At 40.7% G+C, this 16066-nt stretch overlaps 1 protein-coding gene across 1 annotated transcript in view; it reads left to right on the top strand.

Annotated features, from left to right (window-relative positions):
- Positions 1-16066, top strand: part of crbn (cereblon) — a 52328-nt gene that overhangs the window by 15724 nt on the left and 20538 nt on the right. Inside the window, exons 3-5 of the mRNA XM_043708387.1 lie at positions 4623-4825; positions 8654-8803; positions 14637-14799. Of these exons, the coding sequence (XP_043564322.1) occupies positions 4623-4825; positions 8654-8803; positions 14637-14799 (516 nt within the window). The remainder of the gene's footprint in view (positions 1-4622; positions 4826-8653; positions 8804-14636; positions 14800-16066) is intronic.

Here is a 16066-nt window from a genome sequence, read left to right as displayed (position 1 = left end):
CAAGGACTGTCACAAACACTACGTAGGACAAACAGGAAGAAAGTTAGCCACCAGGATACACGAACATCAGCTATCCACAAAAATACACGACCCCCTCTCCCTCATAGCCCGACACACTGATGAAAAAAAAACACCATTTCGACTGGGACAACACATCTATCCTGGGACAGGCTAAGCAAATACATGCCAGAGAATTCCTAGAGGCCTGGCACTCCAACCACAACGCCATAAACAGGCACATAGATCTAGATGCCATCTATCAACCCCTCAGAAAACGAACAGGAAATGACATCACCACAAACCCCAGGAACCCCATCCAGGAGAAAGATATTAATAGAAAGCAGGAGACAACAGCTTCACTTCACTTGGAGGTCGCCACTGATGATGTTACCTAGCCAGGTAATGAAACGTCTGGATATCAAACCTACAGCTCAGCAAACCTACACCCTAAGCTGCAGGTGTTTAGGTACATGGGGCCGGTGGGGATGAAATTGAGGACTTTTAACCTACAATTATAAAGGGACAACAATGTAGTTCCAAGTCAGAATAGTGTATGGCTTGAAGCTTCCAGTGTTCTGATGTTCCAGCTTCCCTCGTCTTTATAATTGTGAGAGGTGACAGGCTTGGAAGGTTTTGTCAAAAGAATCTTAGGGAATTGTTGCACTGCATATTGATGATGGAGGAAGTGAAGGTCAAAGGTGGCAGATGCAGTAACAATTAAGCATTTGCTTTGACCTAGCTGATTTCGATTTTCATCAGGATTCATGGTGACTGACCCAGGCAGTTGCAAAGTATTCTCATGACTTGTGCCTTGTAGGGCGGGTTAAAGTAGTTGGAAGTTAATTTACTCACCTCAAAATTTGAAAATTCTGATCTGTTGTCGCAGCATTGTTTATTAGGCTAGTCCATTTCAGTTTCTGGTCATTGGTAACCACCACACTGGTAGTGGGAGATTCAGTGATAGTAATGTTTTTGAATATGTGAGACAAAGAATTAGATTATCCCCTGTTTAAGCTGTCTAAATGTTGATATTTGAGATGGTCTCCTTCAGTGTGAGGAACTGGAAATGGTACTGCATTGTTGGTGCACTTCTGAACTCCAATGGGAGGAAAGTAATAGATGAAGGTGGTTGGGATTCTTGTGGTTTATCTCTATCTCTGGACCAGGAGCCTTGCGTTCAAGATCCACCTGTGCCAGGAATGCAAAAGAACACAGCTGTGTAGGTTGCTTGGAAATTTTTATCCTGTGGAATGCCGAGAAAGTCCTCTGACTCAGATGATTGGCTTCCAACAGCCATGTGTAGGTATGACTTGGGCTTGTGGGTTTTCCCCCAGATTGCTGTTGACTCCAGCTTTGCCAAGGCCCAACTCCCCTATATAATGCCTTTATGCTAAGGGTAGTCGCATTCTGAAAAACTTCAGTTCTTTTTGTCCATCTTTGGGCTAAAACTCTGTCAGGAGCTTAGTTTTACTGGCAGGACAACGTGAGTGTTGGTGATCAGTTTGTTAATGATTAAGTGCTGCTTGAAAGCATCGTCAGTGATCGCTTTGCGAGTAATTCCAAGAATTTTTGAAAAAAAGAGAAAAAGACAGATGTTTTTGGTTAGAAATTGGCCTGTAAAGATAATGAAATCTAATTGCTAATCTAAGGACGCTGGAGACAAATCAACACCACATTATTGCTCTGCTCAGAGCTGGCAGCTGGTTAGATGTTGGAATTGGTCAATCAGTGGAATACCTGTTCTGACTTTGGCAGGACGTAGTGAGGTGTTTGGAGATGGTGCTGCTTAGCTTTATACTTTAGTTTCTCTCATTACCAAATTCTTCAGAGTTCAGAGAACAGAATCCCAAAATGTAAGGAATAAGTAAATATTTTTAGACATTTGCTGAAACTGTTTGCATGAACCAGAGACTTTGGAATTCAAGCAAGATGTGCAAGAAAGGGCAGCACAGTGGCTCAGTGGTCAGCACTACCACCTCTCAGCACCAGGGATCTGGGTTCGATTCCACCCTTGGGCAACTGCCTGTGTGGACTTTGCACGTTCTCCCTGTGTTTGCATAGTTTTCCTCCCACAATCCAGAGATGTGCAGGCCATGTGGGTTAACCACAGGAAATGTAGGGTTACAGCGCTTGATGGTGGGTCGAGTTGGAATATCTTTGGAGGGTTGATGTGGACTTGATAGGGCCAAATGGCCTGCATCCACACTGTAGGGATTCTGTGATGCAGTTCTCCTTACCTGTGGACAGCATATTATTCAAGGATTTCATGAAGGTCTGCTAGCAGTCATTGGAAACTTTAATTGAATTGGCAAATTACAATTAAAAAAAAATCCCTTAACACTGTGTGAGTAGGCTTTATGATCAAAGAAGATTAAATTTGAAATTATTGATACTAGTCAGATTATCTTATTACTTTATCCATGTTCTACTAAAGTTGCTTTCTAAATACATTTTCAACCTATAATCTTGATGTCTAAAATCTGTTATTAGTAAAGTCTGGTTAGGAACTGTTGGGGAATTTGTAAGGTCATTGGGTGTTTTAATTTCACTATTGTGAATCCAGTGACAGTGAGACTGGTTTAGTTTGGCTTGCTGTAACACCACTACCGTTGATGATTGACTGTATAGTAGAGTTTGATCTGATCTGTTTGTGGAATTGTGTAATCCACTGTATCATATGCTGCTATTGTATGACATGCAAGTAGTCCTGTGTTACAACTTCACCAGATTGAGACCTCTTTTAGGTTTGCTTGCTGGTCTTGGCTATTGACAAAAAAAACTGCGGATGCTGGAATCCAAGGTAGACAAGCAGGAGGCTGGAAGAACACAGCAAGCCAGGCAGTGTGGAGGTGGAGAAGTCAATGTTTCAGGTGTAGGGTTGGGGAAGGTTTTGGGTGGGGAGAGAGACAGTGGTCAGATGGAAATAGTGGAACATAGATCGAGGGAATGCCTTGGTTGGTAGCTGGAAGGAAGGTTCGATGAGAGGAATGAAAGGGAGGTTTGGAAAGGGAGTCAGGGGATGGGAAGGGAGGTTATTTGAAATTGGAGAATTCCAAATCCCCTCAATGTTGAGTCCTCCAGTCACCCCCTCATTTTAATTCCCCTTCCCACTCCATTTCCGACATGACCATCTTCAGCCTCCTCGATTGCCACAGAGAATTAATCCACACATTTGACGAACAACACCTCATCTTCCGCCTGGGCAGTCTACAGTCTGGAGGACTCGAAATTGAAGAACTAAATATTAAATAACCTCCCTCCACATCCCCTGACTCCCTTTCCAGCGCTTCTCTCTTTCTCCCATAACACACTCCGACCCTTCCTTCCAGCTACCAACTAGATTCATTTTTCCCATCGACCAGCCAGGTCGTGCCCTCTACATGTTTTCACCCATCATTGCCTCACCACCCTGTCTCTCCCCACTCAAGACCCCAGCCCCTTTATCTGCAGCTCCCCTTACATCCACCCCCAGTCCTGAAGAAGGGTTATACCCGAAGTGTTGACTTCTCTACCTCCTGATGCTGCCTGGCTTGCTGTGTTGTTCCGGCCTTCTGCTTGTCTGTGTCGGTCCTGGCTACTCCCACTTTCACTCCTCTTTGAAGCAAGATTGATTCCTTAGTTTGGTCATGCTAGTTGAGGGAATTTGCTGGGTCCTGAGGTTACAGATTGTGGATGACTGTGCTATTGATGGCCTGCAGAAATCTATGGATGTACTGAATCATGAGTTAAGGGAGCTCAGGAGGTGGTACTGAACTGGAGGTTTCCTTGCCCATATGACTGATGCCACGTGGTCACTAGGACATCGGTTGTAAGGTTCAGTGCTTTCAGTGATTCAGTGAATATAACTTTATTAGTCTGTTGTTTAGCTGATAAATATGGAAGATCTTGAAATTTTGGCACGTACTTCTCAGTAGTTAAAGAGGATTTTGCAAGTTGACAGTGGTGGGTATATTGTTAGCATTTGCAATGCCCAAGTGGGTGCCAGCTCTTCTGGTTTTATTCCTTTTGATTACCTGTTTAAGGCAACTGAGTGGCTTACTGGGCCATTTCTGGTGGTGTATATGGAGTTATGTGTAAGTCAGAGCCAACAAAGATAGTAGATTTCTTTTCCTCAAGCATATAAGTTAACTAGTTGATTATTGCAAAACTGAGTTTCATTCACAGACGTGCTTTCAATTCCACATTAGCTTTTTGTATTAATCAGTGGAATTAATGTAAATTCCACCAGCTGCTCTGGTGTTATTTAAAGACATGTAACCCAGATGCTGAGATTAATATCTGGGGACTGGTCTAGAGATGTTGCCACTTTCACCATCTGCCCAGTGACAATAAACTAAGCACGAAAAAGGCTTATTTCCGGTGACTAATTTCTGGTTCAAGAGTTATGTAAATGGGAAAATATAACATCAGTTTTGTCTGACTGCCACCAGAAAATGCCAAAAACAAGATAATCTGGTTTTTAAATTGCGAAATGTAAATTTTCTCAGTTAATTTTTGTTAGCGTGTTCATGAATATATGCATCTTTGTTGTTAAATATTGTAAAGTGTAGGTTGTGAAATATTGTATTTTTCAATAAAAATGTACTTTTAATGTATAATAACTTTTTTTTTCTGCTCCTTAGTACTTAGGAACTGAAATGGAGGAGTTTCACGGCCGGACCGTGCATGATGAAGACAGTTGTCCGACTTTTCCAGTTCTTCCTCATATTGCGGTTATTCTAATTCCTGGGCAGACTTTACCATTGCAGCTATTTCGCCCTCAAGAAGTATCCATGATGCGAAACCTGATTCAAAAAGACAGGACATTTGGTGTTCTTGCCTACAGGTTAATTTCTTCCACATTCAAAAATATTTTTTAACTAATCACTTAATTGTTGAATCATGTCTCTCAAATTGCAGAATGTATGTTTTCATAATTAGGAGGAAAAAAATGATATGTTATGAATAGTAGCAAATGCATAGTTTACTGGTACCTAAAATAGTTTCATGAATTGTTGGAAAGCAGGTTATATATTGATTCTTCAAAAAGATTGCAAAAGATTGTATTGCTGATGAGCAAACAATTTTGGTTACTGAGATTTGTTTCCCAGCTGAACTAATGTATTTTTTGCAAGATCTTCTTCTAAAGTAGATATGCCTTTGAGCATAGAATAATTTTTTCTACGTTCTCTTAACTTTAACAACTAGCTGTTTTTTCATTTTCTTAAGGTCAAAAGGGAGAAAATTATAAGACTAGAACAAATGTCATTCAAGAAAGAATAAAAATATGAATGCCACTCAACCTAACCCTCTTATAAATCAATGATGTTTCAAATTGCTTTGGGTACAACTGATTACTTTGAAATACAATGACTAGTTATGTAGGTAGAAACAAAGCTATTAAAGCAGCAGCAGTAGAAAAATAAAAAAAGCTGAGAGGTTTTTTCTGTGGGTGTTGATTGAAACCAGGACACCAAGAGAATTCCTTTCTCCTCTTCACATTGTGTCAGTGATTCTGCACGAATAATTCTTGGATCTGCACTAGCTTGGACCCAAGCTCCTGCCTACCTCAACTTTAATTGCTTGTTGATTCTGCTATTGGTGTGCCAGAATCTACTTTCCTACCTCAGGATCCTGCTCTTGTTGCAGGTGAGTGTTATGACAAGAATAGGTAGAAGTTGTTTATGTTTATTGTCATATCCGATGAATAGTAAGACTCTGCTAGGACTTCTTTTATGTGTTGGCCTAATTAATGCTCCTGACTGCGAAAGTCGGTTTTGAATTGACACATTTTACTTGACAGAAAATTGTAGTCAACAAGACTAAGCTGATGTGCCAAAACCAATTGACCTGATAATAGAAATAACGTGTTATAAGAAAGTCACTAATTTTGTATTATTATTGAAACAAAAAACAAAATTGTGATATGTGATTTCCACTTTTTAGGTAAATTTCTAGAAATCCTTGGAATTAGAGGATTTGCCTCCTTTGTTCACCTCTGTTCTACTTGACAGCTGTGAATCCAAGTGTTAGGATGCACACGTGCACTGCAACCTTTGTACCAGAGAAAGTTTCTTTCTATAAAATTGAGCAGTTTGTGTGGAATTAACATTTCTCATTGTCAGTGTACTGTAACTTGATATAATTAATTTACATGAATATATTTAGCTAAAAATGTTCATTTATAGCATGAAACTTTGTATGAAATTTTCACCGGCAAAACAATTTTAATTTATTCTCAACATAATATCATTTTTTATGCCATGCTGGTTGCAGAAGCATTTAAGTGGATTATAATAAACAAATGTGGTACAAATCACTGCATTTTCTTTTAGCACCACCAGGTGAATTGTCGACGGTTTGAAGTTAAAAATTAAGAAATAACAGTGCTGCCCATGCCTAGATTAAATAGAGGCAGAGAATGGAAGCCAAATGATATTTAGAGGTGAATTGACAAATGAGACTAAATTTAAAAACTTAAAACGCCACAGCATGTGGGAAATCACAGGCTTTTGAATTCCTCCTCTGAAACTCTACCCCCTTCACCTGTACTTCTGTAATTGTTAATATTCACCCCCAAGTACATCCATGTCTGCTTACTAATTCACTTGCTTCCCTATGCAATCAGTTGACACTGAGACACTTAATTATCCTCAGAAGCTGTAAAAGTACTTTTGTGACTGATAAATTATTGAACTCAAAATATATGGCATTCTTGGCATGCAACTGTGCTGTTTCAGGATTTGCTAGAATCAAGGAGGGTCGCAGAGGACTGGAAAATTGCGAATGTGACACTCCTGTTTAAAGAGAGACTAAGGCAAAAGATGGAAAATTATAGATCAATTAGCCTAACCACAGTCGTGGGTAAGATCCTGGAATCAATTGCGAAGAATTAGATTTCTGAATATTTAGAAGTGCATGGTAAAATAATGCACAATCCACATGGTTTCTTCAAGGGACGTCATGCCTGACAAATCTGCTAGAATTGTTTGAGGAAGTAACGCGCAGGTGAGACCGAGGAGAGGCAAAGGGTGTTATCTACCTGGACTTCAAGAAGGCCTTTGACAAGATGCTGCTTAGGAGGCGACCGAATAAGGGCCTATGGTATTAGAGGCAAGGTGCTAGCATGGATGGAAGCTTGGCTGTCTGACAGAAAGAGTGGATAAAAGGGTCCTTCTCAAGATGGCAGCCGATGGGGGTGTTCCGCAAGGCTGTGTCGGGGCCACAACTTTTCACTTTGTGCACTAGCGATCCAGATGAAGGAACTGAGGACATTTTGGCTAGGTTTGCAGATGATACAAAGATAGACAGAGGGACAGGTAGCACTGAAGAGATGGGGAGGCTGCCGAAGGAAGGATTTGGGCAGATTAGGAGAGTGGGTAAAGAAGTGGCAGATGGAGTACAACATGGGAAAGTGTGAGGTCATGCTGCTGATTATTTCTGATCGTTGGGGTTTCGTCCAGGTGCTCCAGTTTCCTCCCACAATCCAAAGATATGCAGGTTAGGTGAATATGCAGATTAGGTACATTAATCAGGGGTAAATGTAGAGTGATAAGATAGGGGAATGGGTCTGGGTGGGTTATTGTATGGAGGGTCGGTGTGGACTTGTTGGGCCAAAAGGCCTGTTTCCACACTGCAGGGATTCTATGACACAGTATCCTTTAGAAAAGGAACAGCTTTTAGAGAAAAAGAACCAGCTGTACGACAGCATGTTCAGAGGAGTTTGACGAGAATGACCTCAGGAATAAAAAACTTAACGTATGAGGAATGTTGAGGACTCTGGGTTTATACTTGGAGTTTAGAAGATTGAGGGGGAATCTATTTGAAACATGCAGAATACTAAATGGCCTGGATGTTGGGAATATATTTCCATAGTGAGGAGAGACTAGAACCCAAGGGCACAGCCTTAAAATAAAGGGAAGACGTTTTAGAATGGAGATGAGGAGAAATTTCCTCAGCCAGAGAATTCACTGCCACAGAAGACTGTGGAGGCCAGATCATTGGATATATTTAAGATTGATACCAATAAGTTCTTGAGTATCAGGGGATCCAGCATTACGGGGAGAATAGGGTTGAGAAACTTATCAGCCAAGATTGAATGGTGGAGCAGACTCAAAGGACTGAATGGCCTAATTTCTGCTCTGATGTCTGATGGTCCTACACCAAGTGGATCACACTCCAGCTTCCTCCAGTGGTTGCACGAAAGACATGCCAGTCTCAGAAATGCAGCTGGAAAAGTCTTGAAGTGGAATACCATTAGTTGTACCTGTTCCAAAACTAATTGGAAAATCTGGGTCAATATTTTATCTACTCCACCTGGTAATTGCATGCAGCCATGGCTTATTTTATTTGAGGCCTGAAGTAGACATATATTCCAACAAATCAGATAGCTTTGAACCAAGGTCCCAAAGGTGAAAAACCACAGTGGTGTTGGTTTCTGCTTCATTATTTTCCACAAATATAGTAAAAAAAAAAATGCTCCATTTGAAATGCACTGTATACAGAATTCTTGTAATAGAATGTAAGTATATGAACACTTTAGTGTTCTAAGGAATTGATGCATTTATCCTACTACCATTCTAGGACGAAATTTTTCCCTGTGTGAAAACTCTTTAACTGAGTGAAAAAGTTATCCATTCTGTTTTCTTGATCTGTATTATTTTTGCTTTCTTAGTGATCCTTCAGACAGAGCTCCAGAATTTGGGACGACAGCAGAGATTTATGAATATAGGGAGGAACAAGAATATGGCATTGAAACTGTAAAAGTGAAAGCTATTGGCCGTCAGAGATTTAAAGTTCTTGAAACAAGAACTCAAACTGATGGGTAAGGTGGTAATTGTGTCTTGCCACTCTTTGGATCTTTGTTCTGATGTTTGTTTAAAGGTAGTATCTTTAAACTTCAACAATACTTTGCCATGAGCACGCATTGATATTGTTAAAATTTCCTGTTTTGACTGATTGCTTTTCTAAAGTTTTGGATATACATTAAAATGCATTAACTATCTTTCAGTGTAATCTAAATTTAAAATAAAAGGTGTCCATGCAAATATTATCATTTTACCATGTTGAATATTACAGTAGCTTAAGAGCTTTGCTGATGACTCACCTGATGAGGGTAATCAAGTTAGGGCTTGGTGTACTAATTTAGCTGATCACACATGGTGTTGAGGTGCTTTTGTTATTGTTAACAACTAAGATTGTGAAATATAATGCGCCCCCATGGGCTCTGTGACTTCCAATGTCCGGTTGATGCTGCTGGAAGTGAATCTTAAGAGAAGAATGATTAATTCTGATTTTCTGATCCTTCTCACCAGTGATTTGGTCATATGGCTTACCAGTTAGCTCTGGTTGATGTGGAAATTGACTCTTTGAATGTATTGCCAGATTGCACTTCATATCCCACTAACTCACTCATTTTTATTTGCTGGAAGGGTGGGGTAATGTGATAAGGAGGCAATTAACAATGCAGGAAGAAGATAAAAATAAACAATGTTTTGTGGCCCATTGTAAATATATGGCATGTAATAATATCCTGACTTCAGTGCAAGTTTCTTGCAATTCAGCACTTGCTTACTTATTGGGACTCGTGCACTAATAATGACATGTGGTTTACCACAAGACATGGATTACTATCATTGAAACTTAAAATGTTTGCATGCAATTTTAAGAAACTTGTCTTCCCCTCTAATTTCCCAAGTAACCTTAAATTTCTTAAATTACTATGTTCTCCAATTGGTTTAAAATTCACTTAGGATACACTAAGATAGTAAAGAAATTTATACTACTCTGATATCATCTGGCTGAACTGAGGTTAAGGCTGTTCTTCTTGCTCCCAGGGTTCCTGCACCTTGTAATTATGTTTTCTTCAGAGCGTCCCCTGTTAAATTCATTTCTCCTGGTTATCCCAAGTACACTGGCTTACTATTGTTCATTCAGTCAGCATGGTGACTGCCTGCAGATTCCTCTTATGTAGTTACAGCAATTCAATACAATGTTACGTAATTAACATAATTTAGTTACTCCATGTGAATGAATTTCTGTCCCAGGAAAAGGTTTTGCAAAAGGCAGTATTGGGTATTGTAATTTTGCTACTGATTTAGTCAACCCTAGGAGTCAAGCTCTTTCAGAAACTCCGATCTATTGTTCCATCAGAAATCTTGCAGCATTGTCTCGTCAACATTTATTTAATATAGTCAACCAGTGTAAATGGCTTGCTAATCTGTCTGGCCTGATCCAATTTGATAGTGAATTTTGCAAGCTTCCTAGCTTACTATCTTGGTTTCCTTCCCAGCATACTATTCGTTTGGCCAATTTTGATGTGTCCCAAAAGTGCTGTTATTTATTTAAGAGACATTCCACTACCTACATGGGCAGTAGAGAACAGAGGTAACCGTTGTGTGAGGTGTAACCAGTCAAGAAAAGAAAAAATGTTGGTCATGCTCAATTTATACTAATGGTATATTTGAACTAGCCATCGTCAACCTTATGTTTTTTTCTCTGTCCAACATTTGTTCTGGTGAACATTTTTCTCCAGTGTTTTTACAGGTGAATTATCTTGACTTGTATGATCATTTTTAGAGGCACGGCACTTGTGTACTTACCATAAGACATAGGAGTGGAAGTAAGGCCATTTGGCCCATTGAGTCCACTCCACCATTCAATCATGGCTGATGGGCATTTCAACTCCACTTAGCCGCATTTTCCCCATAGCCCTTAATTCCTTGTGACATCAAGCATATATCAATCTCTGCCTTGAAGACATTTAGCGTCCCGGCCTCCACTGCACTCTGTGGCAATGAATTCCACAGGCCCACCACTCTCTGGCTGAAGAAATGTCTCCGCATTTCTGTTCTGAATTTATCCCCTCTAATTCTAAGGCTATGTCCACGGGTCCTAGTCTCCTTGCCTAACGGAAACAATTTCCTAGCGTCCACCCTTTCCAAGCCATGTATTATCTTGTAAGTTTCTATTAGATCTCCCCTTAATCTTCTAAACTCCAATGAATACAATCCCAGGATCCTCAGCCGTTCCTCGTGTGTTAGACTTACCATTCCAAGGATCATCCGTGTGAATCTCTGCTGGACACGCTCACGTGCCAGTATGTCCTTCCTGAGGTGTGGGGACCAAAACTGGACACAGTACTCTAAATGGGGCCAACCAGAGCTTTATAAAGTCTCAGTAGCACAACGGTGCTTTTATATTCCAACCCTCTTGAGATAAATGACAACATTGCATTCACTTTCTTAATCACGGACGCAACCTGCATGTTTACCTTTAGAGAATCCTCGACCAGCACTCCCAGATCCCTTTGTATTTTAGTTTTATGAATTTTCTCACCGTTTAGAAAGTAGTCCATGCTTGTATTCTTTTTTCCAAAGTGCAAGACCTCGCATTTGTTCACATTGAATTCCATCAGCCATTTCCTGGACCACTCTCCCAAACTGTCTAGATCCTTCTGCAGCCTCCCCACTTCCTCAGTACTACCTGCCTGTCCACCTAACTTTGTATCATCGGCAAACTTCGCTAGAATGCCCCCAGTCCCTTCATCCAGATCATTAATATATAATGTGAACAGCTGCGGCCCCAACACTGACCCCTGTGGGACACCGCTTGTCACCGGCTGCCATTCCGAAATAGAACCTTTTATCCCAACTCTCTGCCTTCTGTCAGACAGCCAATCCTCAATCCATACCAATAGCTCACCTCGAACACCATGGGCCCTCACCCTACTCAGCAGCCTCCCGTGTAGCACCTTATCAGAGGCTTTTTGGAAGTCGAGATAGACCACATCCACTGTGTTTCCCTGGTCTAACCTACTTGTCACCTCTTCAAAGAATTCCGACAGGTTTGTCAGGCACGACCTCCCCTTACTAAATCCATGTTGACTTGTTCTAATCCGACCCTGCTCTTCCAAGAATTTAGAAACCGCATCCTTAATGATGGATTCTAGAATTTTACCAACAACCGAGGTTAGGCTAATTGGCCTATAATTTTCCATCTTTTGCCTTGATCCTTTCTTGAACAAGGAGGTTACAACAGCGATCTTCCAATCATCCGGGACTTTCCCCGACTGCAGTGACTTTTGAAAGATCTCAACCAACGCCTCCACTATTTCCTCAGCCACCTCCCTCAGAACTCTAGGATGCAGCCCATCAGGGCCAGGAGATTTATCAATTTTAAGACCTTTTAGCTTTTCTAGCACTTTCTCTTTTGTAATGGCAACCATACTCCACTCAGCCCCCTGACTCCCTTTAATTGTTGGGATATTACTCATGTCTTCCACTGTGAAGACTGATGCAAAGTACTTATTAAGTTCTCCTGATATTTCCTTATCTCCCATCACTAGGCTTCCAGCATCAGTTTGAAGTGGCCCAATGTCTACTTTTGTCTACTTTACGTTTCTTTAGTTGCTAGTTCCCTCATTTCCAAATCATCTTAACTTACTGATGCATGTTAAATTTATTCTTTTGGTGCTGCACAAATGTGAAATGTCCCAAGACAGTTCAAGGGCATCAAACAAACTTCACTGAGTTCCAGCATGAAGTATTAGGCACATGGCAAGGGTTTGGTCAAAGAGATTTTAAGGAGTCTTTTAAAGGAAAAAAGGAAGGTGAATTTTAGGGATGGATTGTTAGAGCTTAGAGCCTTGACATTTGAAGCCAGACCACTAAGTATGAAACAATTAAAATCATGGTTACTCAAGGACCAGAATTCAAGAGCGTAGATATTTTGATGGTTCCAGACTAAAGAAGAGGGCTTAAAATTCTTATCTTTGTTTTCAAGCAAAATGCTGTTCACTTGGAACTAACATAACTCAACATACACATGGCTAATAGGTGAATGGGACTTACCTCATGTTAAGATATGGCAGTAGCGCTTCGTTTTATGGAGGGCAGAAAATAGGTGTAAAAACGAGTGCTTTGGTTAAGTCAAGTCTACAGGAAACAAACGCTTGGGAGAGCATTTCAGCAATGGATGAGCTTAGCCAGAGTTGCGTAATATTCTAGGAGTGAAATGAGATTGTTTAAAACATTCTGCAGATATGTGATCAGACGCATGACACCAAAATTGTGATCAGATTGGTGCAGCTTCAGCCATTTGCTAGGAAAAGCTTAGAGTTGGTGACTATGGAATGATCTCTCAGTGGCTTTGGTTTTCCCAATATTAGAGAAAATATTTCCTCTAGTATTGGCTGTCTTACAAGCAGCACAGCAACATAGTCATTGGCAGCGTCAGGAAAGGTAGTTTTAAGGTCATGTTATATATCCATGATGTTGGACTGGGGTGGACAAAGTTTAAAATCGCACAACACTAGGTTCTCGTCCGGCAGGTTTATTTGGAAGCACAAGCTTTCGGAGCGCTGCTCCTTTATCAGGTAGCAAATGTAGTAGGATCATACTCCACTATGATCTGACTCCACTAGCTATCTAATGAAGGAGCAACACTCCGAAAGCTTGTACTTCCAAATAAACCTGTTGGACGAGAACCTGGTGTTGTGATTTTTAACTATGTTAAGTATCATCAGTTGGTATAATGAACCTTTTTTTTTGCTTAATATATCACAGGGCGGCACGGTGGCACAGTGGTTAGCACTGCTTCCTCACAGCGCTGGAGACCTGGGTTCAATTCCCGCCTCAGGCGACTGACTGTGTGGAGTTTGCACGTTCTCCCCGTGTCTGCGTGGGTTTCCTCCGGGTGCTCCGGTTTCCTCCCACAGTCCAAAGATGTGCAGGTCATGTGAATTGGCTATGCTAAATTGCCCATAGTGTTAGGTAAGGTATGGTGGGTTGCGCTTCGGCGGGTCGGTGTGGACTTGTTGGGCCGAAGGGCCTGTTTCCACACTATAATGTAATGTAATCTAAAAAATCTAATCTAATATAACAGGCAGGATAGAAGTAGAAGGGTGAAGCTGCAGAATGAATGCCCCAAAGTTAACTGTGCAAGATCAGGAAATAAACACCATTGCAAGTGTTTGTCTTCACCTGATAAATAAGGCAGAGTGAATCTAGTCCCATTGTCCTTGACATTGGCTGAGAGATGTATGGAAAGCTATGCCCAAGCCTGTAGTTGGGTTTAACAAGGTCTATGCAGAACACAGGTTGTTAATGTTTTAGTCATCTTTAAGCTGCTTTTTAAAATGTAGTAAAAGGGATGATCTCATTGCATTTGACAACTCTGGCACACAGTAAAAATTGTATAAAAATGCCACTACTTTGTGTCTTATATGCCTGGAAGAGAGAAATAGGGTTTAATTTGGAGTCAGGTGAGGTCTGCAGATGCTGGAGATCAGAGTTGTGTGTGTTGCTGGAAAAGCATAGCAGTCAGGCAGCATTTGAGGAGCAGGAAAACTGACATTTCAGGCCGGAGTCTTTCATCTGGAATGAGCTTGGAACTGCTTCATTTTTGTTTTACAGCAAATACATGATTTGTAGCAATTAAAATTTTGCTGCCGTGCTCTGATATCCCTAGACTTTAAAAGGTGATATCATTGTATTTTTCTTGATTTCTTAAAATCCCTTCAGAATGATATTGCATGTATAAAGTTAGAGTTCTTCCTCTTTCATTTCCCTACTTTATCTCTTCTGCAGTATTTGCATTATCATCACAACGATGACAGTTTATTGTATGGTAACAAGTGCTGCTTTAATTTGTTCTAGAATTCGGGTGGCCAAGGTTCAGATCCTGCCGGAATGGGTTCTTCCCTCAAGTGTATCAGGAGTGCAGCTTAATTCACTGAACAAACTTCATATGTTTGTTTCAAATAAGCCTCCTGCATGCCGGTTAAAACAAAGCCAGAGATGGTGGCAGAAATATCAGAAGGTTGGTTCTAAAAGTGTCAATGTACAATTCTCTTCACGAGCAAAGAAGTGCATGTTAAGCTGTTCGGAAGTGATTTAGATTCTATTAATGATTGTATCTCCCAAACATTGGACTTTAATGAAATTGGAGAAATTTCTTTCTGAGCTGGTAAACCCACAGGAGATCTAACTTGTGGCATACTTTGCATATTTCTTAGTATTTGCATTGCAGAAATAGGTCAATTGTACTAACAAGTCTAATAAAAGCAAAATGCTGGAAATACACAGTATTTATGTGGCTAGTCCAATGCCGTTTCTGGTCAACAGATAGCCCCCAGGATTTTGAAAGTGAGGGATTCAGTGATGTTATGCTATTGAATATTAGGGAGCAATGGTTAGCTTGTGTCTTGTTGATGGTCATTGCCTGTTAGCTGTGTGGCACAAATGTTACTTACCACTTGTGAGCTCAAATCTAGCTAATATCTGGGTTTTACTGCATTTGGATATGTACTGTTCCAATATCTGAGGACTCTCAAAAGTGCTGAACATGTGGAATCATTAGCCAATATTGTCATATCTAATCTTATACTGGAGGGAAAGTCATTGAAAGCAGCTGCAGGTGGTTGGCACAAAGACATTGTCCTGTGGGACTCCTGCAGAGATGACTGACCTCCAGTGACCACAACAATCTTCCTTTGAGCCAGGTATGACCCCAACCAGTAATGAATTTTCCTCTGAATCCCATTGACTCTAGTTTGTGGTGGCTCCCTAATGCTACACTCAGACAAATTCAACCTTGATATCAAAGGCAGTCACTCTCTCCTCACCTCGAGAATTCAATTTAATTTTGTGTTTGAACTACAGCTATAATGAGGTCAGGAACTGAGTGGCCTTGGCAGAATCCAGACTGTATCTCTGTGAATATGACTCTGTTGAGCCTCAGTGAGCTGGTTTTTGCGAAGCAAGTGTAGCCTGATCGCAATGTCGATGAAACTTTCTACCATTTTACTGATGATCAAGAGTAGACTGATGATCTAATAATTGGTTGTGTTGGATTTGTCCTGCTTTTTGTGTGCAGAATGTTCCTGGGCAATTTTCCATATTGTTGGGGAGATGTAAGTGTTGTAGCTGTACAGGAACAGCTTGGCTACATGTGCACCATTTCAGGAGCACAACTCTTCAGTATTATTATTGGAATCTTGTCAGGGTTATAGTCTTTGCAATATCCAGTGCCTCCAACCATTTCGAGATCTCATGCAGAGTGGATCAAATTGACTGTCAGTGTAATG

This window comes from Chiloscyllium plagiosum, chromosome 18 (genome assembly GCF_004010195.1).
Source record: "Chiloscyllium plagiosum isolate BGI_BamShark_2017 chromosome 18, ASM401019v2, whole genome shotgun sequence".
In the NCBI taxonomy this organism is placed as follows: Eukaryota; Metazoa; Chordata; class Chondrichthyes; order Orectolobiformes; family Hemiscylliidae; genus Chiloscyllium; species Chiloscyllium plagiosum.
This window is presented reverse-complemented; position numbering and strand designations above follow the sequence as displayed.